This window comes from Trichosurus vulpecula, chromosome 1 (genome assembly GCF_011100635.1).
Source record: "Trichosurus vulpecula isolate mTriVul1 chromosome 1, mTriVul1.pri, whole genome shotgun sequence".
In the NCBI taxonomy this organism is placed as follows: Eukaryota; Metazoa; Chordata; class Mammalia; order Diprotodontia; family Phalangeridae; genus Trichosurus; species Trichosurus vulpecula.
In genome coordinates this window covers 196,920,356-196,947,094 of record NC_050573.1, presented here as the reverse complement: position 1 = coordinate 196,947,094, position 26,739 = coordinate 196,920,356, and the positions used below count along the sequence as shown (strand labels likewise).

Below are 26,739 nucleotides of genomic sequence, written 5' to 3'. Positions count from 1 at the left end.
ACTACCTTACTTAATTTACCCTCCCCATTACCATATACCTCCCACCTTTTTCTTAGCCTCTTCTCCTCCATTTTCATTTTCTCTGTTGTGTAAGATGAACATCTATGCCCAACTGTGTGTGTGTGTGTGTGTGTGTGTGTGTGTGTGTACTTCCCTCTTTGAACCAGTTTAGATAAGTATTCAAGTGTTGCTTGTTCCCCACCCCCTTTCAATTTCCTTTCCATTTTAAAAGGTCTTTCTTGTGTATCTCTTTTTTGTGAGGTAAATTTTCCCCATTCTCCCTCTTCCTTCCCTCTTCTCCTCGTGCCTCCCTCATTCTCACCCTTCCCATTCTTCTTTTGAGGTCATCCCAAAATAAAAGATTAATAGCCATGTTCTTTTTCTGAGTTACATATATCATCATATATCACCTTCCTATATAAGAAGTATAAACTTTTTAACCTTAGTAAGGCCCTTTTGATTTTTCATTCATGATTTCCTTTTTATCCTTCTCTTGAGTCTTGTGTTTGAATGTCAGATTTTCTGTTCAGCTCTGGTATTTTCATTAGGAATGCTTGAAAGTCCTCTATTTCATTAAATATTAATTTTTCCCCCTGTAGAATTATATTCAGTTTTTCTGGGTAGGTTCTGCTTGGTTGTAATCCTAGCTTTTTTTGCCTTTCAGAATATCATATTCTAAGCCTTCCACTCCTTTACACTGAGAGCTACAAAGTCTTGTTTGATCTTGACTGTGACCCTATGGTGTTTTGAATTCTTTTTCTGACTGTTTGCTCTATTTTTACCTTGACCTTGGAGCTCTGGGATTTGGCTATAGTATGGCTATAATATTCCTGGGAATTTTTCTTTTAGGATCTCTTTCATGAGGTGAATGATGGATTCTTTCAGTTTCTATTTTGCCCTCTAGTACTGTGGGTTTTTGTTGTTGTTGTTGTTGTTGTTGTTGTTAATTTCTTGAAATGTTTATGCCTAAGCTGGCTTTTTTCCCTAATAATTTATAAAATATCTTTCCTTGACCTATTTTTATGTTAATTTGTTTTTATGATATGTCCACATTTTCTTTGATTTATTTTCATTCTTTTGACTTCATTTTATTGTTTTTTGTTTTCTCATGGAATTATTAGCTTCTATTTCAGCAATTCTGATTTTTAAAAGTTGTTTCTTTAGTGAAGTTTTGTATTTTTTTTAACCAAGCTTGTTAATTCTCTTTTCACAATTTTCTTACATTGCTCTTTTTTTTTGACCAGTTTCTCCTCTACCACTCCTATTTGACTTATTTTTTTTCTCTTTTTTTAAGTTCTTCTAGGAATTTATGTTGAGTTTGTGTCCTATCTGCTTTTTTTTTCGAGGCCTTTTAGATGTTTTCAAGTTGTTGTCATCTTCTAGATTTGTGTTTTGAACTTCCCTGTCACCATAGAAACTTTTTAGGTTCTTTTTTTGCTATTTGTTCATTTCTCAAGCCAATTTCTTGACCTTGACCTTCATATTAGAGTTTGACTCTGCTCCTTCTGTGGGGGAGATGATCAGCATGAGCTTCTATACCTCAATCCTGGGGGCCTCCCAAGATAGTGTGATCTGGGGAGAGGTTTGGTCACTTCCCTCTTGCTCTAGCCTCTGATTCTTACTCAGGTAGGGCCCCTGCTCCCTCATGATTGTGACCACTCCTTTCCATTCTGGAATTCCCTGTCAGAACTGGTAAAAGAAAGTTGCCAAATGGCACCAAATCCTGTACCCAGTTTTAACATAGATGTCTTGTGAAACCTTTCTGACCAGCAGTTAAGTACCTTCCTGTCCCTGTGCGTTGGGCCCATCCATTGCTTCCACTACTTTAGCCTCCAATACCAATAACAGGTTCCACTTCTGCTGCAACCAGTGCATTGTACTTTCAGCCAGCTCCCACCCCAGTGTTTGCAGTGCATTCTTTCTGTCTATCTAAGCTGCCCTAGGCTGGAACAGTGACTTACTCCGACTTTTTGTTGACTTCTCTGTTCAGAATTCAATCAGACATTTACTGTGCATTGTTTTGTAGGAGAGGTTTTGGGAGAAGTAAGGCAGTTATGACCCTTCAGTCCATCATCTTGTATCCACCCTTCAGTGACCCCATTTCTATTTGAGTTTGACACCACTGTTATAGAAGGACTATAAGAAAATTTTGGGGGTCGGAGCCAACATGGCAGCTGGAAAGCAGGAAGTAGTGTGAGCTCCCTGCTGAGTCCCTCCAAAAACCTATATAAAAAATGGCTCTGAACCAATTCTAGAACTGCAGAACCCACAAAACAGCAGAAGGAAGCAGGGCTTCAGCCTAGGACAGCCTGGATAGTCTCTGGGTGAGGTCTATCCCGCATGGAGCTGGGATCGGAGTGGAGTGGAGCAGAGCCCAGCATGAGCGGCATGGACCAACTAGACCAGGAGCCGGGCAGAGCAGGCCCTAGCACCCTGAATCAGTGAGCTGCAGCAGTTACCAGACTTCTCAACCCACAAACACCAAAGACAGCGGAGAAGGTTAGTGGGAAAGCTGCAAGAATGGAAGGAGTTCACGGTTAGGCTACTGACCCGGGGGCAGCGGAGGTGGGGCAGCTACAGAAGTACAGCTAGAGTTGCTTCCGGCCCTAGGCCCACCTGGTGGGAGGAATTAAGTGGCAGCTCAGAGCAGGAGTAAAGAGCCTGCTGAATATCTAAGTCCAGTCCAGGTTGGGGGTTCTTGGGGAAGGAGGAGTGCTAGTGTGGCAGAGCTGGCGCATTCCTCCAGGCCTGGAACATAGTTCTCTAAACTCTACAAGCAGTCATACCCCACTGAAAAAGGATCAAGTTAGTTGACTGGGAATATGGCCAGGCAGCAAAAACGCACCCAGATTCAGTCTCAGACTTTGGATTCTTTCTTTGGTGACAAAGAAGACCAAAGCATACAGACAGAAGAAGTTAACAAAGTCAAAGAGCCTACAACAAAAGCCTCGAAGAAAAACATGAACTGGTCCCAGGCCATGGAAGAGCTCAAAAAGGATTTGGAAAATCAAGTTAGAGAAATAGAGGAAAAATTGGGAAGAGAAATGAGAAGGATGCGAGAAAACCATGAAAAACAAGTCAATGACTTGCTAAAGGAGACCCCAAAAAATACTGAAAAATATACTGAAGAAAACAATGCCTTAAAAAATAGACTAACTCAAATGCAAAAGAGCTCCAAAAGGCCAATGAGGAGAAGAATGCCTTGAAAGGCAGAATTAGCCAAATGCAAAAGGAGGTCCAAAAGACCACTGAAGAAAATACTACCTTAAAAATGAGATTGGAGCAAGTGGAAGCTAGTGACTTTATGAGAAATCAAGATATTATAAAACAGAACTAAAGAAATGAAAAAATGGAAGACAATGTGAAATATCTCCTTGGAAAAACCACTGACCTGGAAAATAGATCCAGGAGAGATAATTTAAAAATTATTGGACTACCTGAAAGCCATGATCAAAAAAAGAGCTTAGATATCATCTTTCAAGAAATTATCAAGGAGAACTGATATTCTAGAGCCACAGGGCAAAATAGAAATTGAAAGGAATCCATCGATCGCCTCCTCAAATAGATCCCAAAAAGAAATCTCCTAGGAATATTGTTGCCAAATTCCAGAGCTCCCAGATCAAGGAGAAAATACTGCAAGCAGCCAGAAAGAAACAATTTGAGTATTGTGGAAACATAATCAGAATAATCCAAGATCTGGCAGCTTCTACATTAAGAGATCGAAGGGCTTGGAATACGATATTCCGGAGGTCAGTGGAGCTAGGATTAAAACCAAGAATCACCTACCCAGCAAAACTGAGTATCATGCGCCAAGGCAAAATACGGATTTTCAATAAAATAGAGGACTTTCAAGCTTTCTCAGTGAAAAGACCAGAGCTGAATAGAAAATTTGACTTTCAAACACAAGAATCAAGAGAAGCATGAAAAGGTAATCAAGAAAAAGAAATCACAAGGGACTTACTAAAGTTGAACTGTTTTGTTTACATTCCTACATGGAAAGATGATGTGTATGATTCATGAGACCTTTCTCAGTATTAGGGTAGCTGAAGGGAATATGCATATATGTATATGTTTATGTATGTGTATATATATAAAGTGAATGTGTATGTGTGTATATATGTATGTGTGTGTATGTGTGTGTGTGTATATATATATATATAGAGAGAGAGAGAGAGAGAGAGGACACAAGAGTGAGTTGAAGATGAAGGGAAGATATCTAAAAGAAATAAAATCAAATTAAGGGATGAGAGAGGAATATATTGAGAGAGGGAGATAGGGAGAGATACAATGGGGTTTGCATAAAGGTGGCAAGAGGAAGCAGTTCTGTGGGAGGAGGGGAGAGGGCAGGTGAGGGGAGAATGAGTGAATCTTGCTGTCATCAGATTTGGCCTGAGTTGGGAATACCATACATACTCAATTGGGTATCTTACCCCACAGGAAAGAAGAGGGAAGAAGATTAAAAAAAAAGGGGGGGGGGTATGATGGAGAGGAGGGCAGATGGGGGTGGAGGTAATCAAAAACAAACACTTTGGAAAGGGGACAGGGTCAAGGGAGAAAATTCGATAAAGGGGGATGGGTTGGGAAGGAGCAAAATATAGTTAGTCTTTCACAACATGAGTATTGTGGAAGGGTTATACATAATGATGCACATGTGGCCTATGTTGAATTGCTTGACTTCTTAGGGAGGGTGGGTGGGAAGGGAAGAGGGGAGAGAATTTGGAACTCAAAGTTTTAAAAACAGATGTTCAGAAACCAAAAAAAAAAGTTTTTGCATGCAACTAGAAAACAAGATACACAGGCAATGGGGCGTAGAAATTTATCTTGCCCTACAAGAAAGGAAGGGAAAAGGGGATGGGAGGGGAGTGGGGTGACAGAAGGGAGGGCTGACTGGGGAACAGGGCAACCAGAATATACGCCATCTTGGAGTGGGGGGAGGGTAGAAATGGGGAGAAAATTTGTAATTCAAACTCTTGTGAAAATCAATGCTGAAAACTAAATACATTAAATAAATAAACAAATAAATAAATGAAAATTTAAAAAACGTTTTTGCTTATTTAAACAGGAAAAATACATGAATAGAGTCCACACATTAGGAAGATTCCTCTAGCAGTGGTATATAGGTTATATTAGAAGGGGCAGTTATTTGAATATAGGGAAAGGATTTAGTAGCCAATAGACCAGAAATAAAAGGTAACAAGGTTCCTAAATTGAACAGCACAAAACCTTCCAAATGACAATCCTTCATATATTTCAAAAATCCAGCAGTTATTTCTCTCCTCTCAGATATGCTTTCTAGAGAGCATAGTGTAATGGAGGGAACATTAGGTTTGGAGTCGAGATGTGGGTGGTCTGGGGCAAGTTAACCTTTGAGCTTCAGTTTCTCTTCTTCTATAAAATGAGAATATTAGACTAGATCACAAAGTTCCTTTACCAATCTAAATTCTGTGTTCTGATTTGTCAGTGTTTGTAGGCTCCAAAACATAATACAGTGTGGACTTATGAACACAGATTTATACAGTGTAAGAATGGCTTTTCAGGACATTACATTTCTATTAAAGTTTAAGATTTCTTTGTTTTTTTTTTCGGCAGCATTCACATTGTTGACTTATACTGAGTGCTGAGCGTAAAGCAAATTTACAATAAAACTTTCTTAACTGAAAAATAAGTCTTGCATTGAAGTTCAAAATATCATTTGTACAAGTACAGGATGGAAAGAAACGTGTTCCTATTAATAGTTCCTTGATAAGGTTTTCGGTGACCACAAAATCAACATCAGGTATGGTGTCATAGGAGACACGGAAGAAGTATAAGGTTTCCCAATTCTCAGAGATTCTACCATCTAGGAATACATGAGGAAAAAGCAAGTAAAATAATATATAAGTAAATTCTAAATTGTGAGGAAAGGCAAGAACTGCAGGAGATCAGAGAAGGGGCAAATTATAGAGGACTGGAGTAGTTGGGGAAGACTTTATAGTGCAGCTGGGCCTTGAAGAATAGGACCTAATACAGTAGGCAGTAAGAAAAAGGGAGAGCATTCTAGGGGAGGGGAATAATATGTATGGGTCTGTTCATAACAATGAGATTACATGATTGAATTAGACTGGAGGCTAGCTACATGTTACATTGTAGGAAATAAAATCCATTAGACTGGGATCATATCATGGAGGATCATGACAGTTAAGGGAAACAAATATATTAATAAATTGAGAATAGTCCAATTTTCTTGGAACAAAATGAAATAATATATACTATGCTTTACACAGTTTGAAAGCACTTTACTCGTAAAGACCCCTGTGAGATAGATAGTGAAAAAGTAATCCTCATTTTAAAGAAGAGAAAACTGAGTCTCTGAGAGGTTAAGTGATTTATCCATCAGTAAATATCTTGAGGTGAAATTTAACAGATGATTCCCCAGTTCCAAGTCTGATGCCATTTACTGTTCCACGCCACTTCTGAGAAAAGACTGGAAACCTGGAGAGGACTTAGAATGCCACATTCTGAGTTTATTTTATGTGCAGAAACAACTGAAGAATTTTTTTATTAAAGCAGTGATATCAGAGCCATGCGTTAAGGTCATTTGGGTAGCAATGTGAAGAATGGATTGGAGAGGAGGTAGAATTATTCATGTCAGAGAATTTATTAGTGTGGACATTGTCACATTACAAACATTACTACTCCAAAACATATCACAGCATTTGAGAAGTCCTTCCAGACTCTCACCAGACCACACTTATGGTTTGCCCTAGTTAGCACAGTGCTAGAACCATGGTAAATATGATGCAGCTTCTTAAAAGTAGACTTTGAAAGGTCAACTCCCATTTACCTGTTTATCGGCAAAGGAGCACAATGGGGACTCAGTAAGGAGTATGTATGTATCTTCAGAAACAAAAAGGTTCTGATCACTTTATACTACAAAAATAAAGTACTTTTTATTTAAATAAAATCCTGAGCGTATGTAATTTTTATATATAGTAAGTTATAAGTTTCTAAGAAGAAAATGAAAATTTATCTTATAGACTATTCATATTTTACGATTTTTTCTAAATTTTAATATCACCCTAGTGATGTGTTTGGTTTTTGTTTTTTTTATTCTTGTCAGTTCATGCCCTACCGTGCCTCATCCTGGCATGTGACACTGTGTTCTCAAAGGATATGCCAGTGGAGCTCAAGGTCTGTTAGCTCTATTAAGAGTGGAATGGATTTGAGTATAGCCTTAGAAATGGACTTCACTTTCACCTTCCAAACATCACCCTAGCTTAGTTTGGAGAAGTTTATAAACACAAAGTTGGTCACCGGGAGAAAAATTCTTTCAGCTGTTGCAAAAAAACAGCTCATGAAAAATAGGCTTAAGACTTCAGATCTCTGATCAGTACAGTGACCAATCCTGACTTGAGAAGCCTGATGATGAAGCATGCCTAGACACTTTTCAGCAGTGAGGATGCAGATCAAAGGTGCCAAATGAGACATGTTTTCAGACATGGCCACTGGGTCAGTGTATTTTGTTTGCTAAGTGGCACAGTGGATAGATTGCTGTGCTTGGAGTCATCTTCCTGAGTTCAAATCAGGCCTCAGACGGTATTTCTGTGACCCTGGGCAAGTCATTTAACCCTGTTTGCCTCAGTTTCCTCATCTGTAAAATGAGCAGAAGAAGGAAATGGCAAACCACTCCATTGTCTTTGCCAAGAAAATGCTAAATGAGTTCATGAAAGAGTTGGATACAACTGAAAAAATGATTGAATAGCAGAACAGGTAATTACAGAAATGAAAAGAAACAAGAGCATCACTGAAATGTTTAAATATACACAGAAGAAGAAAAAAATTCAAAAAGGAACACAGATTGCAATTTTATTGCTACTTGGTTAAATTTAGTATATACTTCATTCAGACATACATATATGTGTATGTCTATATACATAACCTTAAATTTCCATTATGTTTTTAAAGATTATGTATGCTATTTAAAATTTCTGTTGTATTTTTAATTTTTTTTGTTCTTTATGCATTGAAATATTTTTGTTTGATTAAGTTCAGAGTAAAGAATGTTTAAGAAAAATTTTAAAGTCTAAAGGTTAGGTTGTGAACTATATCAGTAGAGGGAGTGTTGAGATGTGGATCTTTGAGCATTTTCCCCCATATTGATTTTTAAAAAAATAAAGACCCTGAGCTTTATTCAGTATCTGAAACTTTGAATGATAAAAGTATAGTAGAAGCTTACGATCATTACATTTCTATAAAATGTAATACTTGTGAAATTTAGTTTCTGATTTGTTATTCTTATAGTATTATGTTAAAGCATTTGCAAGATCTGAATTATGTATAGTTTAGATGATTTTTTAAAAAATAAATCCATTACTTATACTGTTTCTAGCATAAAACCATTAGCTTTTGACTCTATTATTCTTTGGTCAAAATCAAGTGCAAAGGGGCAGCTAGGTGGCACAGTGAGTGGAGCACTGGCCCTGGAGTCAGGAGGACCTGAGTTCAAATGTGGCCTCAGACACTCGACACATATGCTAGCTGTGTGACCTTGGACAAGTCACTTAACCCCAGTTGTCCTGCCTTCCCCCCCCCCGCAAAAAAAAATCAAGTGCAATATCCAGGTATATTGTCATAAAACTTATGGAAAACATACAGCCTAATGGAAAAAAAAAAAGCATTTGAATCGCTCAGCTGTACTTGGAAATAAATGGCGTTAAACTAAAGAATTACAAAGATACATGAGAGAAAATAATTAAGTGTTGTCTGAAAACAGACTTGCAGATGGTATGCTGAACTTGAATAAAGTAAAAAATAAGACAGTGTGTTCATAGTACTAATAATACAGCAGCAGATAACAGCAGATTTGTTCCAAAATGTGTATAATTTACATGTGAAAAGCACTAGTTCTGTTCCAAGTAACATGTTATAAAGAGGCAAATGTTTCAGTTATTGGAAGTTTCTTGTGAGAAAATTTTGTACAATTCGGGCTGAAATTTGCACAAGGAGTTTGGCATGTTGCATAAGTTTCATCTTTAATTTGCAAATTTAATTCACATCAAGGTGCATCTTTTTGTGGTTTTTAAATTGCTATTGTCTTTAGTGAGATGTTCATTTCAATAATTTATCCAGGGTGGTAGGGAGTCAAACAACAAGCATATATGCTTTGCGATTCTTGAGCATTTTAACTGATTGAGGGGGGTCGAGAAGGGAAGAGCCTGACATTGCTTATGGGTGACATAACAGATTTATTGGGTTTGTACTCATAGAGATTGGAGGCTGCTCTTATGGCCCAGGTTGTACAATACAAAACATTTTTCTGTAAATTTCCCAGAGTCTGGTATCTCACAACGGTGCCTAGAACGTAGAAGGCACTTTTAATTTATAAATTCTTAACAAGCAATTGATTCCTCTGCTTAGCTTCTCATAAAGGGCTTCCTGGAAAAACAAAGTATAGAGATAGCATGGCCTAATTTCCAATTAATTGACAGTTCACCTCTACATCATTTTTCTGAAAAAACATCCCTCTCTCAGACTACAGACTTTAATGATATAATAGTGCTAGTAGTGTTTTTGTGGAGGTTTTGAATCAGCCCAATTTCCTTCTCAATGTATGAGATAAAAAATATTTTCTTTGTATTTGCTCCTTCCTGATGGATGCCTCAGTGGATCATGATCATATATCACAACTCCATCTGTTGCTTCTTGTCCTTTGCTTTTATCTTACATAATGATATTTATGCACTCAAGTTATAGTGATAAGCCCATTTTAGTGATAAAACTTCATTTGAACAATTAACAGTTGGTTCTTGCTTACGATTGTTATGAATGTCTCTGTATACAGTTTTCCTATATGACAATCCAAAGACTATAGACTTCCTAATTTATCCCATATCAAACTGTAAAAGAATTCTACTTGCTAGAAAATTATATTGGACAGAAAATTTAAATGTAGAAAAGAATTCAGAGCAAATGGATTTAGAAGGAATTTTAGAAGAAAAATAATTTTATTAGTAATACCCAGATTACTTGTTTATAAAATCCTTATTTTTCCTTTTGATAATGGGACTGTTCTGTAATTTTCTATCATTGTAACATTATTGCTTCTAGTGAAGTACAGAGTTAAGAAGTAAAGCCGATGTAACAGAACTGTATTGCTTCATCATATTCCATGTTGCTCTCACCTTGTCCACGGTGGTTTTATATGAATTGATCCAGTTGGTGATGCATTTTATTTTTTAAATTGTTATTTATTTCACTGAGTATTTCCCAATTACATGTAAAAAATTTTAACTATCATTTTAAGTTTTGAGTTAAAATTCTTTTCTTTCCTCCTATGTCCCCACCCCTCCTTAAGGAAAGCACTTTGTTTTCTATTATACATATGTGGTCATAGCAGACATTTCCATATCAGCCATATTGTAAAAAACAGCAACAACAATAAAAATAAAGTTAAAAAAGTATTCTTCAGTTTGCGTTCAAAGTTCATCATTTCTCTCTCTGTGGGTGGATAGCATTTATCATCATGGGTATTTTGAAATTGTCTTGCATCATTGTCTTGATCATGGTAGCTAAGTCTTTCACAGTTGATCATCCTTACAATATTGCTGTTATCATGTATAATATTCTCCTGGGTCTGCTCACTTTGCATTCATTCGTATAAGTCTTCCCAGCTTTTTCTGAAACCATCCTGCTTGTCATTTCTTATAGCACAATAGTATTCCATCACAATCATATACAATTTGTTCAGCTATCTGCCAGTTGATGGACAGCCCTTCAATTTCCAACTCTTTGTCACCATAGAAACAGCTGCTATCAGTATTTTTTGTACAAATAGATCCTTTTCCCTTTTCTTTGATCTCTTTGAAATACAGACCTAATAGCTGTATTGCTGGGTCAAAGGGTGTGCATAGTTTTATAGCCCTTTGTGTGTAGTTCCAAGTTGTTTTCCAGAATAGTTGGACTAGTACACAACTCCACTAATAGTGTATTAGTGTCCCAATTTTCCCACTTCCCCACCAGCATTTGTCATTTTCTTTTTCTTTCATATTGGCCAATCTAATAAATGTAAGGTGGTACTTCAGAGTTGTTTTAATTTAATCAGTAGTATGAATGGTTTTTAAAGAAATGAAAGATGATGATTTTCTTTTCTACCATCAGTGTTCTATGCATTAGGTATTAATCTATTAGTTACTCATGACATGTAGTAGTTAAAGTAATTATTTTTACATTATATGTAGAACTTCCTTTCACCAGTAATCATGTCTTCCATTCAGGAAGGGAAGAGACAATTTCTAACAGGTTGGAATTGATGTTTTTTGCTCTAAAGATTTCAGATCATGTTAAATAAAATATTAAGCGTTCCTTGGATTTCTTGAAGGGTGCTTTTAGATCCTATGGTTTTAAATTTGTTTATTACTCTTGTGGCTGACCACATCTAAATGAACATAAAATGTAATGTTTGTAAGCTTTTGTTAAAAATAACAATAATAATAATGTATGTGTTTCATTCTCAGAAAGCAAAAATGAGTGTTTCTTAGAAAAATTACTTTCTAAATTGATAATTAGAAGGTTATGATTTCTTTTCAAGCAAAGATCCCAACCAAATTCCAGGATGTAGCTCCTCTCAAGGCTGAATGTTTTCTGTAGTTAGTATATTTGCATATGTTATTCAAGTGGGCTTATAGTCCTGTTAAATTACTAAAATACCTGACTACCCACTACACACCCCGCCTCAATAATCCTCTTCTTCATCCTTTTCATATTGATTATCATAAATACTGTTGAACAAACCTCGTTTGTTATTTAAGGTTGGAGATATGATTAGTTTCATGATAAACTTAAGAAAAACAGTATTTACCAAAATATTATCTGTTGAAGACTCTGATTAAAAAAAATTTATCAGAAGACGCCATAGTACTGATGGATTTAATCAAGTGTCAGGAGTCTTCATGTTATGTGAAATTTTTTTTTTCATGGTACAAGTTTGGTGATTTGGAATTTGTGATAACTGACTCTAGGCTAAAGTTTACTTTTATATTCTTAATGGAAAAAAAGGGGGGTTGCTAATCAGATATATATATTGGCAGAATTTTAAGACATATGCTTTCCTTCTCAAGAGAACAAGCTATTTTATTTTCGAGCAGTTTATATTTTGATTGCAGAATGAAAACAGACCTGTATTGTTCAGACTTGTACTTTGTATCAGATCAGTTTCATCTCTTCATTAAAGTAGAAGTTATATTCTGTATATTTAGTTTAGTTGTGTGTGTGCATGTGTGTGTGTGTGTGTGTGTGTGTGTGTAGAAAACAATAAAAACTACTCTTCTCTAATTTATAATTTTGACTTTAATAATATTTCAGAAAGACCTTTTCCCTAGTGACTAAAGTTTTAGTGTATTATGTTTCTCTGACTCCATTTTTCATATGTGCTTGTTATACAGTGATTTGTTAACTACAAGTGGAAAAGTAGTGCAAAAATAATTAGTATGAGGTAGTGTAGGACACTTAGGAGTACTGCAACTAAGCAGCTACAATCTTTTTTTTTTTTTTTTACTGGAAAACTTTTTATTGTAGGTGGAGTGGGATAGCTGGACACAGTTTAGATGATTCCAATTTTGTTGGCAACATCTAAAGCATTGTAGTCTGGAGCAAGTCGGACATAGGCCTTCTTCTCCCCATCAGGCCGGATCAGTGTGTTGACCTTGGCCACATCGATGTCATACAGCTTCTTTACCGCCTGCTTTATCTGATGCTTGTTGGCTTTGACGTCCACAATGAAGACTAGGGTGTTGTTGTCCTCAGTCTTCTTCATAGCAGACTCAGTGGTCAAGGGGAACTTAATGATGGCATAGTGATCCAGCTTGTTTCTCCGAGGGGCACTTTTCCGAGGATATTTGGGCTGCCTTCGAAGTCTTAGTGTCTTGGGTCGCTGAAAGGTGGGGGATGTTCGGATCTTCTTCTTTTTGTGGCTGTGGACACCCTTCAACACCGCCTTCTTGGCCTTCAAGGCCTTGGACTTGGCCTCTGTCTTGGGGGGGACAACGGCTTCCTTCTTAGCCTTCGGCGCCATCTTGGGGGAAAGGCTAAGCAGCTACAATCTTGACCAAATTCCATGGTGTAGTTTCTCTCAAGGTTACATGTTTTCCAGGTTTAAGTACATTCATATGTAATTTTCTATATACTAGAGAGCAGTTAACAAGTAGAAACAAACCTCATTTAGAGTATAGGAACTGTCAGTTAGAAAAAATTCTAAAGTAGCCAAATGTATAGAATGTTATTCCATATTAATGTATATAATTATATGTTATATTATTAATGCATATTAATTTACCATTATGGAGAGTGGCTTTCGAGAAACTAGTTATAACAGAAAATGTGACAGTTTTCCAGCATAATATAAAAGTGCCTCTAAATTATGTAAACATATGGGTATTTTGAGCATGAATGGTAGCATTCCTTTTGAGTAGAAAAATTGGATGGAACAGACCTAATCAAAGTTATGTCCCTAATGTCACTTAATCATTAGAAAACAAGAGTAGACTGACTTCAGAGATTCTGAAGCATGTGACTCTTAGCTATCACAGTTAATTACAGGTTAATTTTTCAAGAGGTAACAGGAAAAAAAACACAGGAGGGAAAAAACCCAGCTTTTAGTTCTGGTTCCTCTGCTTGTTGGCTACAAAACCTTTGGCAAAGACCTTGAATTCTCTGAGATATAATTTTTTCTTTTTTTAATTATAAACTTAATTGTCAACAAACATAAATGTTATATGAAGAACAACAAAATATTGCATATAAAACCATATACTTCTGTTATATACAATTTGGTTTTTTAAGTATTCAATTTTGCGATGAAACAAAATTGCTATTTGTTTGCCTCTGAAGTTAAATCTTTTGTTCTTTTTTTTTTTCCAGTCTTCCCCTCCTCCCTTTTCTCTTCCTTCTTGTGAACTCTCTACTGTAACAGATAAGTAAAGTCAGTCAAAACAAATCAGTATATTGAATCATGGTTTGTATATCATCCAAATAGGGATGCCTAACCCAGAGAGTTGTTGTAAGAACCAAGAGTTGTGAAAGTTCTCTGAACACAAGATTATTTTCCATGCCACACAAATCCTGGCCCCCACCCCCATTTATTTATGTAATTTTCCTTGTATTTTCATCTCTTCCTTTGGGCCTGGGCCACTCTAGAACTCATCCAGGTTGGCCAGGCAGCTAGATGATATATCCTTTCTCACTACTGTGAGAGCAGAGGCACCCTATACTTTTCCCCAGGACTTCATGACTGCTTACAAGGGTTGGAAGTGGTAATTAACAGCTCCTTTCTTTTCGGTGAGATAAAGGACTGACTCCTAAGTCTTACCATCAACCACTGCCTTCTGAGACCCTCTAGTCCTTGTCTGCCTCTGTGTCCTATAGTGCTTTTTGTGTGTGTCTCACATTCACATATTCTCCTGACCTACTTATGTAACAAGGATTTCTTGGCCTTGCCATCTGCCCCACCACTGAACTCCTAGGACTTCCAGGCTTTTCCATCTGACCTTATGTCCCCCAATTAGAGTATAAGATCATTGAGAACAGTCTCACTTTTTTTATTTGTATCCAGTACTTATCACCGTGCTTGGCACATATAAGTGCTTAATGACTCTTGTTTTTTATTCATTCCTTTAGCTGTTCCATTAGAACAGTCTGTATCAAACTCCAGTGAAAGGAGGAACCCTAATCCATACATAAGGATCCCTTCCTGCAGGCACATATTTAAAATTTAATGCTATCTATGGGTTTTTTGTATTTTTGTTGTTATTTTCCAGTTGCATTTTGATCTGGTTAGGGTGGTAGCCTGACATTCGGCTCTAGAGTTTTACTTCCTCCCAACAGTTTCTTCATTTGACTTTTCATGGAAACTAAATACTAGACTTGTTTTCAAAGCTGTTTCTCTCCAGAACTTAGCTGCTCTGTGACCTGCAGCCAGTCTCTTCACGTCTCTGAGCTTCAGTTTTCTCATCTCTAAGACAGAATTTAATCATAATACCTGTGCCGCTTTCTTCGTAGGGTTGTCTTGGGGCTCACATCAGGCAATGTGTATAAGAACACAAAACTCCTTGTGTCATGTGGTGGTTGAAACTTTTTCAGAATATGATTCATTTATGTATGAGATTTCCAAAGCCCTGGAATAGATCCCATAATCTTTTTCAAATCACTCTCACTTTATTGGCTCTTATTTTCATTAGTCAGGAATTTCAATTCTTAAGTTTTATTGAAGAAAGTATTTTTAATGACAGTTCTATGCTCAAAACTTACATTTTAAATATAAATTCTACTTATTACTGATCCTAGGAAAAAATCATCTTTCCATACATTTCCCTTTTATCTAAGACAGCAGAAGAGAGATGCACAAGCTGTCTACAGGATGATTGCATGTAAATAACCTAGAAAAATAATGTTCTCATCCTTGCAGCCCAGATGGCATCAATATTGCTTCCAAGTTCCTAACAGCACCCCCACGCCTCAGTCCCCTACACACACACACACACACACACACACACACACACACACACACACACACACACAACAGAAGAACAGGGATAACAATTATTTTCTTCTGGAATCATGAAATTACATGGAGTTGGAGATGTGGAAAGAGGTGAAATTCCTTACAAACTCAGATGAGAAGAGAATCAAGAGAGGGTAGAGTTGTGAAAACCCAATAGAGTCAAGCCTTTATAAAGCAATTAATCTGTGTTTATTCAAGCTAAATGGAAGACACCCAAGTAATTGGACTCCTCTTAAATCAAATTCCACTTTAATGGCAGAAGAATGAAGAATCTCCCTTTTTCTATCAAGGGTCACTGACTAGGTGGAGGACACAAGAGCTTATGTAGAACTAAAAAGCAATTTATTTTTAAAGAGAAATATTGATTGTCCAGATCATATTTTGAAGTTTATAGGAATCATAAAATTAATAAATTAAATTTAAAAATAAATTCCTTAAATAGTTAAGGGGGAAAACAGAAGAGAGGGGAACAAAATGTAGAAAGAATAAACAACAGTCAGTGAGCAGGGCAGAAGTAACAGCAGAAGAAGGAGAGACATCTTAAAGTGCGGAGGTTCTTGGAAAATTATCAGTGCTCAGTGGTGTTTGGCACATAGTAGGTGCTTAAATGTTTATTCATTGATCAACTATTCCTACTTACATTTTCAGAGTTCTTGTGTCTTCAGCAATTCACTACCATTTACAATCTTTTAATTCTTTTCATCGAAACATTCAGCCTGTTCTAGGTGGGAAATTATTCCCTTGTCAGGAAAACTGTCAACTGAGCAATATCCCTAAATTGTGTACTTTTCACAGACTGGGTTAAATAAAGCTGGAGGCCAGCTTCTTATCTTAGGATTCTGGGTCGTTGTAAATATCATAAACCAATTTGGCTGCTTAAGCTAGTGTTAGAGAAATTCTGCTAGCTAAGATAATTACATTCCTTACTAGCCGCTACTGGTATTCTGTCAATTGTTTGAAACATAGATCAAGGGGGCAGCTAGGTGGTGCAATGGATAGAATGCCAGGCCTGAAGTTAGGAAGACTCATCTTCCTGAGTTCATATATGGCCTCAGACTCTTACTAGCTGTGTGACCCTGGGTAAGTCACTTAACCCTGTTTACCTCAGTTTCCTCATCTGCAAAATGAGCTGGAGAATGAAATGGCAAAGCACTCCAGGTTCTTTGCCAAGAAAACTCCAAGTGGGGTCACAGAGTCAGACACAACTAAAAATAAACAGCTAAGTAGATCATACCTGTGCTGATTTTTCTGCATCAACTTAATCATTTAGTTTACTGCCTTCCTTAGGAGCTCTTTAGATTTCAGAGTGATCTTTTTTTTTTTTCTTTTTAAATAGCTGCTATTGGTCTTGGAGATAAGAGTGAATCTTAATACTTTGCCATACTCATCAGGTAGCACCTTGATGAGCCAAATATCCTTTTGTGAATAGAATAGCCAGAGAGCAAATAGACCACTAAGCTGAAAATAAAAAATGTCCCCTCTGGACATTATTGGCTGACAGTGGGTGTTGCTCAGGATTTGGGGTTTTCAATTTTAAAAGCAGATCACCTAACATTATTTTTAAACTGAGTTGACTGGGTGCTTCTTCCTTAAACTTATATAATTTGTGATAATGAGGGAAAAACCAGTATAAGATAAATGCCCTTTGATTTGAGCAAAAGCAAACATCAAAAGTGCCATTGATTCTGTTGGGGTTTTGTTTTTGTCGTCTTTCCCCCTCCCCCCGAGAGGGGGCAAGTTTTGTTGTTTTGACTGAGAGTCATAAGTCTTAGAGCTGGAAGGGACCTTTGAGGTAATCTAGCACAATTCTCTTTATTTTACAGAGGAAACTGAAGCCTGGAAGTGATTTGCCCGAAGTCACATAAGTGAGAAGGGCAGAGATAGAATTTAAACATAGGTCCTAGCCTTCATAAGGTTTTTTTGTTGTGTCTTGTTTTTTTTAAGGTAGAATCTGTTTTAATGGGGTTTCTCGAATCCTTTTTTGTAAACAGAATTACAAATAAATAATGAAAGGAAAGCAACCAAATGAGAAAGTGTTTTGAAACCTTACGGATTTTTTACTACACTCAATTATTTCACTGTGTTGGTATTTATGTATTTTTGAACTCCCAAGAGTCAAGAATCTGATTCATTGCTGAAATGATGCACTTCAAACAATTTTTCCTCATATGGGACCTATGAAATTTTTTCAGAGTTGTTCAACCACATCAACAACAGATGTTTGATGAAGAATTGCCAGCCAATCAAGATGAAGACGAGCAGCCTGGTCCATCCAGAAGAAAACGACAGCCAAGTATGTCTGAGACAATGCCGCTATACACACTTTGTAAAGAGGATTTAGAAAGTATGGATAAAGAGGTGAGCAACGGCCAAATGCCAGGGATCTAAAGAAATGATTTTAGGAATATAAAACAGAAGTGCTGGCTGTTTTTGACAGCGGTAATAATTGACAACCACTTTTATGTCTGTGCATTCTCTCTTCCAGCTGAATTTTATTTCTTTAGATTTTGGTAAGCAGAAGCAAAATCAAAATACTATATTTATGTTATTAGTTTTATGTTTACATGTTCCTTTATATTAGAACTCCTGGTATCATGAAATACTTTAAATTAAATTAAATTGAAACAGTTCCGTGATATCAGCAGAAGGTGTCATGTGTGCACTTTGTGATGCAGGTATTACTTCCCATTATGTGCTATTTTTACTGCATTATGCTTATGCAAATAACAAGTGGACCTAGGCTAAGAACCCAGTAATAGTGCTGTTAAAAATATCTATTTATAGTATAGTGATAATGACCTTTCCTAATGAATTTTAATACCATTTCAGCTTTTATAATTCACTTTTTATATTGTGTTATGTGGAGAGTTTAGCTCCTGACGCTTTTATGCTGTTTTATTAGACTATTAAATAATTTTAGACTTAACTCTTTAAAAAATGTTGCATTGTGGGTCTAATGACAGTGCTATCTACAGTCTATTTTTAAATGCAGACTAAATATAATGGTTTCCTTCCTTGGAGGAAAAAAAATCCTGAAACTTAATAATTAAAATTAAAATTTAAGATTTTTATCACAATTTAATCAAGTTAAACTAGAAAGGTATTACCAATGGTATCCTCAGCATAATAGGTTAAGTATTTTTAGTCTGAATTTTGGAATGCTTTTAAATTAATTTAGATTTTGTTAATTGGAGTAACACCTGCATGTTTTTGAAAAAATTGTAATATGTATGTGTGTGTGCGCGTGTGTGTGTGTGTGCGCGTGTGTGTGTGTGTATTTACAAGACACTTATTTTCCAGTAGACAAGTTTTGTTTATTTAGGAATTTGTGGACCGCTTTCAGTAATTCCCCAGTTACCAGATTGGGAATCTCTAATGTAAGGGCTCTTCTGGTTCTGTCATTCTTTGGTTCTGTGTAGTAACCATATAGAGATTTACAACATCTTTTTAAGGTTTTCAGGTGATTTTGCTTAAGGTGGAAGTTGTCACTGATTTCTTAATTTTTTAATGTGTTTCAGAAACTCTTAATTTAATCAGCCAAATTAATTTAGTTTTTTGTACTTTGGAGGAAAAAAAGTTGTGTAAGATTTAGATTGAGAACAATAGATAATGCTAATGAAAAATAACATTTTTGTTTATTTTTAACCCTGCCAGAAACTGCATATTATCACTTCAGTCTTATTTATAGTAAAATTTGCAAAATAATACCAGTATCAAATTACTTTCAGGATTGCCATATTTGCTGCTATGCCTCCTTTTGTTTAATTACTGTTGATATACACAGTCAACAAATATTTATTCAGTACTTACTGTATGTTTGAGGATACAATGAAAAAAATACAATACAGATACAAAAATGAAACAATCCCTTTTTCTGCTGTACAGTTTGTTGGGAGCAACATATACCCATGTAAGTAAATAGAAAGTCATTAGGAAGAAACAGTTGGTATGAGGAAGAGCTTCATATAGAAGGTGGTGCCAGAGGATTCTGGGTGGTAGAAGAGAGAGAGAGAGAGAGAGAGAGATCCATTCCAGCCAGTACAGGGACATGGAGCTAGAAGATGGAGTGACATGGATAGGGAGGAGGCCAGTTTGGCTAGACCACAGGATGTGAGGAGACTAACGTATAGTGAGGCTTGAAAGATCAGCTGAGGTCAGATTATGAAGTATTTTGAAGGCCAAATAGAAGAGCTTTTCTTTTATCTTAGAGGAAATTGGGAGCCATTGGAGTTGATTAAATAGGATTAGATAAAACATAGTCCAACATCTTACTTAGATATCTGGGGAAAGCTTTTATGATGATCAAAGAAAATAATAATTGAGAAGTCAAGAAAAATATTTTCTTTGAATAATTTTCCTTTATTACTTTTTGTGCTTTGTAATGTCATAGAACGATATGTGCATGATTACAATTTACAAGTCAGTAAATAGCTAGCTTATAATGGCTGCATGTTTCAAAACAATGCAGGAAAGAAATATCATTTGACATACTGAGAAGCATATCTCCATGGGGCAAGTGGGCTTTTGAATATGAACTATTTCCCATAGGTACTTTATATACAGAAAACACCATCAAAAAAAAAAAAAACATGGTCATGATAAGTTCACAATTATATAGTCACTGGCCTATTAGGGTAGGGATGATTTTGTTATGTTTCAGGGAAGGGACTAATATGGTAGTCTTCAGTTTGCTTATTCTTGTTTCTAGAGAGAAATGCCTCACTTCTGACATAGTTTATCAACATAGTTTATAGTGTATAAATATTTTCCTTATACTCAAACTTACAAAATAATTCTGGTAACAGACTACTTTGAGGATCATCATATTTACTGTTGTGCCCATTCTTACATAATTACTACTGGTACACAAAATCAACAAGTATTTATTCAGTATTTACTATGTTTTGGGGAATATAGTGCAAAAATGCAATACGGACACAAAAATGAAACAATCCTTGCTGTCTAGTTTGTATTCTGTTATCCCTTAGTTTAGATGCTGCTGATCAGTAAGTATACACTTGGCTGAATTTGTGGACAGTTTTTCTGAACTCATGATATCTCTAGGGAACAGTTCAATTTTGGCACATACTCGGCATCCATAAGAAACAGTTCTTACCAGAGCACAGGCAGCCTGCCCAGTGAAGTTTATCTTAACTGTCTCAAGAACAACTTTGAAGAAGCTGCTGTACCTTAGAAAAGAAACATCAAAGCCTGTTTTGTAAGGCTTTTTAAGAAAAGTCACAAAGGATATTAAAATGCTTGAACTTGGCAGAGGCAAGCTAAGAGGCTAAATGTGATTGTGATAGATATCAAAGAAATCTATTAAGAAAGTAGAACTTTCCCCAAAAGATGGGTCATACTGCAATTTCCATATTAATAACTAAACAATTAATTCAGTTCAACCTAGGGCTTGGTCCATCACCAACCCTTCCTTTTTTGGGCAGAAATTCCCATTCAGATTGTGAGGCAGATTTTACAACCTGTGTCAGAAAGCACTGGCCAGCAAAGCCCACTCATAATGCTTAGTCCAACTACATCTGGTGTATCACATTGAGTTCAGGGCCCTGCTTTTTATGAGTGATAGTGATGAGCTTGGGTGCATGTAGACAAAGGCAAGTAAGATGTCATGGAGACTTGAAACCGTACCTCTAGACGTTTGTAGGTAGGGTTCACTCACATGAGGTATATTTGGGGCTTTACTTTGGCAGGTTGTTATGTACTTGAGTGATTAGACTTTATTTTACCCCCAAATTTATAGTGGGATCAGTGGGTAGATGGATGTTAAAAGGAGGTTGATTTCAGCTCAGTAGTTTAGCCAAGTGGACCAGTCAATGATGTTTAAGAAACAAGGAGTTACTAAAGTGAGGTAGACCTAACTTCTAGAGCCTATCCAATGGAACAAGAAATGGGCATTTTATATTCTCTTTTATTTTAGGTAAGATTATGTGATCATTACCATTCATCTGTCATTCAAAAAAACTTGTCTGAAACAGCTAAGAGAGTATCCTTGTGCATGCTGCATTCTTTCACTGAGGCCTGAGAAGAATGGGATGTTTTTTAAATGACCCCACTACTTCCTACCATTGGAATGTGTGTGCACACATATGTTTATGTTTGCCTGTGAAAGAAAAGAAATGCTGGAAGATGACAAACTCACCTGTTTTAGAGGTGAGACATTAAATGTACTTTTACTGGCCACTAGCCGAATAATTGAGTCCATTATAATAAGTATTATAAAAAGTAAGAATATTTTGTATGTCAGAGGGCTCTCACTATTCATAGCTGTGTGAGATTAGATTATGTCTACAGCTGTGTTCAATACAGGGGACTGAATGTTTTAGAGGATGTTATACATTGATATCGATCAACAGTGTGCTCAGCAGAAGTAAAAGAAGTAAAAGTTTCTGCCCTCAAGGAGCTTACTTTCTGTTGTGGGAAAAGTATGACGTTACATAAAACAATAGATAAAAGGTGATGCTAGAGGAAGGGCACTAGAAGCTGGTAGGATAAGGAAAGGTTTTGTGTAGAAAGTGGCATTTGAACTGAGTCTTGTAATAGATTAATGGATCCTAAAAGGCAGAGATGAAGAGGAAGTGCATTCCATGTATGGGGAACGGCCATTGCAAAAGTAGGAAGATCAGAAATGAATTATTATGTATGAAGAACAGTAGGAATGCCAGTTTGACTGAACCATAGCTAGCATGGAAGGGAAGAAACATAAATATATGATAAGGCGGAAACATAGGTTGGGGTTAGGCTATGAAGAAGACTTTTTTTTGGAAAATTGAAATCATGGACCATGTTTTTAGTTTGATGTAATGGTTCCAGATTGCTGTGACCTAGCATCCCATCTAAATTTGTGTAGCATAGGAAAACTAATTAGTCATTCAACCCTTGTCGTTATATCATCAACAGAAACACGAAATTTCTTATTAAAATCCTAATGCTTTGCTTGGTTATTTTGATTCTTTGGGGAAGTCTTTCTCCATTTTTCTGAAACTATTTTCATCAAAATCATTTAATAGTTAATAGCTTTACTACATTTATAGTCAGTTCAATTCAACAGTATTTTAAAGGGCCTACCACTCAATTAATAAACATTTAATTATGTGAATATGAAGTCTGAGAGAATTTTTGCATAATTAATAATCAATTCATTAATTAGGTTAGCAAATAATAATTAAATTGATGGTCAGTGGTCTCTCTCCATAAACAAAGACCAAACCATGGAGATCCCTGAATGCTTAAATACCTTTGGAAAAGGAGATACCACTGGCAGGTGAAAATCAACCCTAATTGGTGAACAGTTAATGAGTGGGTAGACATTTTCTAATGAGGAGGTGGGTTAAAAGTCTTCAGCCCCTCCTGTTGAGAATGTAACTTGATTATGAGACTCAGCTGCCTCCAGCTATCAGAACATAGGAATCCATCTCCACCCAGACCAGTCAAGTTGAAAAAGGTGGGGTTTCTAGGGCATGAGCCTAATGCTTTTGGAGCTGCAATTCACCTAGATTATATTCTCTTTATACTTTGATCAGAAGTAAGCTCTCCTAGTTGGGTGGGGAGAGCCCAGGCAGGAGCCCAAGATTGAGGAGAGTGTTCCCCAGAGGATTAGGCCCATCTCATTATCAGCCCTGTCCTTCAGAGACTGCCTGACCTATCACTAAAAGACAAAATAGAAAGGAAAAAAGCTCAATCATAATTTAGTTATTAATAATAGAAAAATAATCATTTCTCTCATTTATATGCCAGGGACTGTGCTAAGTGCTGTGGATACAAAAAAGACAAGTCTCTGCCCTCAAGGAGCTTGTGATCAGTAGAAGGACACAACGTGCAAACAAATGTATATGAGGCAAATTATATACATCCTAAATAGGAAATAATTAACAGAGAAGACACTAGAATTAAGAGGGATTGGAGGAGGCTTCCTGTAGAAGGTAGAATTTTAGTTGAGATTTAAAGAAAGCCAGAGGAAGATCAGTAATCAGAGTGGAGGAGGGAGAACATTGCAGGCATAGAGGACAGCCAGAGAAAATGCCCAGAGCCAAGAGATGGAGTGTCTTCTTCCTGGAACAGTCAGAAAGGCCAGTGTCACTGTATCTGTTGAGGAGTAAGATGTAAGAAGACTGGATAGGTTATGCAGGGCTTTGGATGTCAAAGCTTTTTGTGTTTGTTCCTGGAGGCAATAGAAGGCCACTGGAGTTTATTGAGTAAAGGAGGACCTGCACTTTAGGAAAATTATTTTAGTGGCTGAGTGGAGGATGGATTGGAGTAAGGAGAGACTTGAGGCAGGCACACTCACCAGACTATTGCAGTAATTCAAGTATAACCTGATGAGAGCTTGTACTAGTAGTGGCAGTGTCAAAGGAGAAAAGGGGACATATTTGGGAGTTATAAAGGTGAAATCTGACTTGGCAACAAATTTGGATATGGAAGGATGAGAGACAGTAAGGAATCCTGGATGACTCCTAGGTTGCAAGCTTGAGGGACTGGGACAAAGATGTTGCCCTCTGCAGTAATAAAGAATGTAGGAGGCAGGGACGGTTTAGGAGGAAATGAATAATGAGTTCTGTTTTGGACATACTGAGTTTAAAAAAAATGAATGTTAAAATTTGTCTTTTTACATGCAATTGGAAAAAAAAATTTAATTTTTTTTTAAAAAAGGAAAGATAATGAGGAAAGATTGAGGTTGAAATCCTAGAGGCATATAACATGATCCCTCACTTTATAGATGAGGAAAGAGATTTTGACTTTGCTTGAGTGGCAGAGATAAGACTTGGGCCTCAGATACCATTGTACCAGTGTAGGTTCTTTGTCTTAAGTTGTGTGATGCTTATCCTTGTCCTTTCATAAATCCTCCATAGAGGATCAACCCATAATGCTGTAGACTTTCCTCTAGGTATTTTAATATTTTGTTGATGATATCACCACAGCAAGAAGGATAAGGGCCAGTGCTCTACTCACTGCACCACCTAGCTGCCTCAGGATATCTGTCTTTTATCCACCACTCTTTTTTTTTAAGTTTTTTTTTATTGATTCTTTTTTTTTTTCCCCTGAGGGGCAAGCAAGGCAATTGGGGTTAAGTGACCCGCTAGTAAGTGCATCAAGTGTCTGAAGCCGAATTTAAACTCAGGTTCTCCTGACTCTAGGGCTGGTACTCTACTCACTGTGCCACCTAGCTGCCCCTATCCACCACTCTTACTATGTAACCAGACGACCTTCTTTTAGGTGTTATATATGTCTTTGATTTTATCATTGTTATTTATTGTGCATAAGTCCTTGTTGACATAAAGCCATTTATTTACATCTACCATGAAACTTTCTATTGCTTTGGGAGCCATTCGCCATTGTGATTCTTCTGAGACTGTTGTGTTCCATAATTGATAGACATAGCATCCTACTGGGAGAATGTGTGCATTGAAAATGTGAGTTTTGATAGGAGGGAAGAGTTTGTACTTATTGAACACACTGCATTTTCTTAAATATTATCTAGCTGCTCTTATCTGTTTCAACTTTAGGACCAGGTCATTGTCCATTTTCGATTAGGTATCTGTACTAATAAATTAAATTGAATCACATGTCCATTCAGCCACATCATAATCTTGGAAATGTATATTCTTCATCCATTTTTTTTTCTACTTTGTGAACTGTTAAACCGATCTCTCTGAAGACATGATGGGTGGACTATAACAACAATCTCTCAATTGTTGGTGTTGATATTGTTGCAGGATCATACACGAACTCCTGAGCATTTTCGAAGCATTTCACTCCAGTCTAACTCTGAAGACTTAGTTAACATTCCTCTCTTTCACATATTCTGTGTTCCAGACATACTGACCTATTTCCTATTCCCCAAAATTAGCATTGCATTCCTGCCTCCTTATTTTTCCAGAGGCCATCTTATATTCTTAGAAAGCATTTCCTCTTAGTTCTGCCACTTATAATACTTAGCCAAGCACGGACCTAGGAAAGAGGGTCAGGACACGTTCACGTTTGAGAGGTGATGTATTTGGATAATGAGCCAGCAAACTGAGAAGGAACAGTTAGGTGGGTAGAAGAAGAACCAAGAGAGAGTAGCATTCTAAGAAGCCAGAGAAGATAGGACGGTTAGCAGTGTCTTATGCTGCCAAGAGATCAAGACCCAGGAGGACTGAGAAAAAAATCATTGTATTTGGCAAGTAAGCAATGAAATGAATGAAAGAAAAAGCATTGAATGCTTTCTGTGTGGCAACAGGGCAGCTAGGTGGTACAGTAGATGAAGTGCCAGGCCTGGAAAAAGGAAAACCTGAGTTCAAATTCAGCCTCAGACATTAGTTTTGTGACTCTGGGCAAGTTACTCAACCCTGTTTTGCCTCAGTTTTCTCTATAAAATGAGCTGGAGAAGGAAATGGCAAATTATGTCAGTATCTTTGCCAAGAAACCCCAAATGAGATCACAAAGAATTGAACATGATTCAGATGTCTGAATAACAACAGAATGTGGCAAGTACTGTGCTAAGACTTAGGGATACAGATACAAAAGCAAGGCAGCCTTGGTGTCCAAAGGAGATAAAATTCAAATAGTAGAAGATAACACATACAGGATCTAGAGTTGGCAAGTAGGCAAAGGGTAGGGACAGATGGTATATGTGTGGTGGCCTGGTTTGGAGATGGCTGGGAAGTGGTACAGTGGCTTGGTCATCATAAAAAAAGATTCCAGAAGTTTGCGGAGTCTGTAGAAAGGTCACACATGAAGAGGTGGGAATAAGGATCACTAGAGAAAAAAGTGTGAGCTCACTCAATTGAATCTGAAGCCAGCCAACACTATATTCAGAGAAGTTGCAAGTGAGCATGAGCTCCAGCAGTCAGAAGTCTGATCCTAATCCTGGTATGTCAGAACAGAAATGAGAAACAGAGCCAAACCCCAGAAGAAGCAGAGATATAGGGCCTGGCCATGCACTTCATAAAACACTTGAATCAGGTGTGGTCAAAATGGGTACGTGATTTAGACATGAAGGCTGATATAAGCAAATTAGGGGAGCAGGGAATATTTTACTTGTTAGTTCTATGGGTAAAGAAAGAGTTTATAACCAAACAAGAGACAGGATCAAAAGAAGTAAAATGAATGATTTTGATTACATGAAGTTAAAAGATTTTGTCCAAACAAAACCAACGCAGCCAAAATCAAAAGGAAAGCAGGCAACTGGTGAGGGATGGGGGAATTTACAG

At 36.9% G+C, this 26,739-nt stretch overlaps 1 protein-coding gene across 1 annotated transcript in view; it reads left to right on the top strand.

Annotated features, from left to right (window-relative positions):
* Positions 1–26,739, top strand: part of CTDP1 (CTD phosphatase subunit 1) — a 189,418-nt gene that overhangs the window by 80,557 nt on the left and 82,122 nt on the right. Inside the window, exon 11 of the mRNA XM_036734913.1 lies at positions 17,725–17,890. Within this exon, the coding sequence (XP_036590808.1) occupies positions 17,725–17,890 (166 nt within the window). The remainder of the gene's footprint in view (positions 1–17,724; positions 17,891–26,739) is intronic.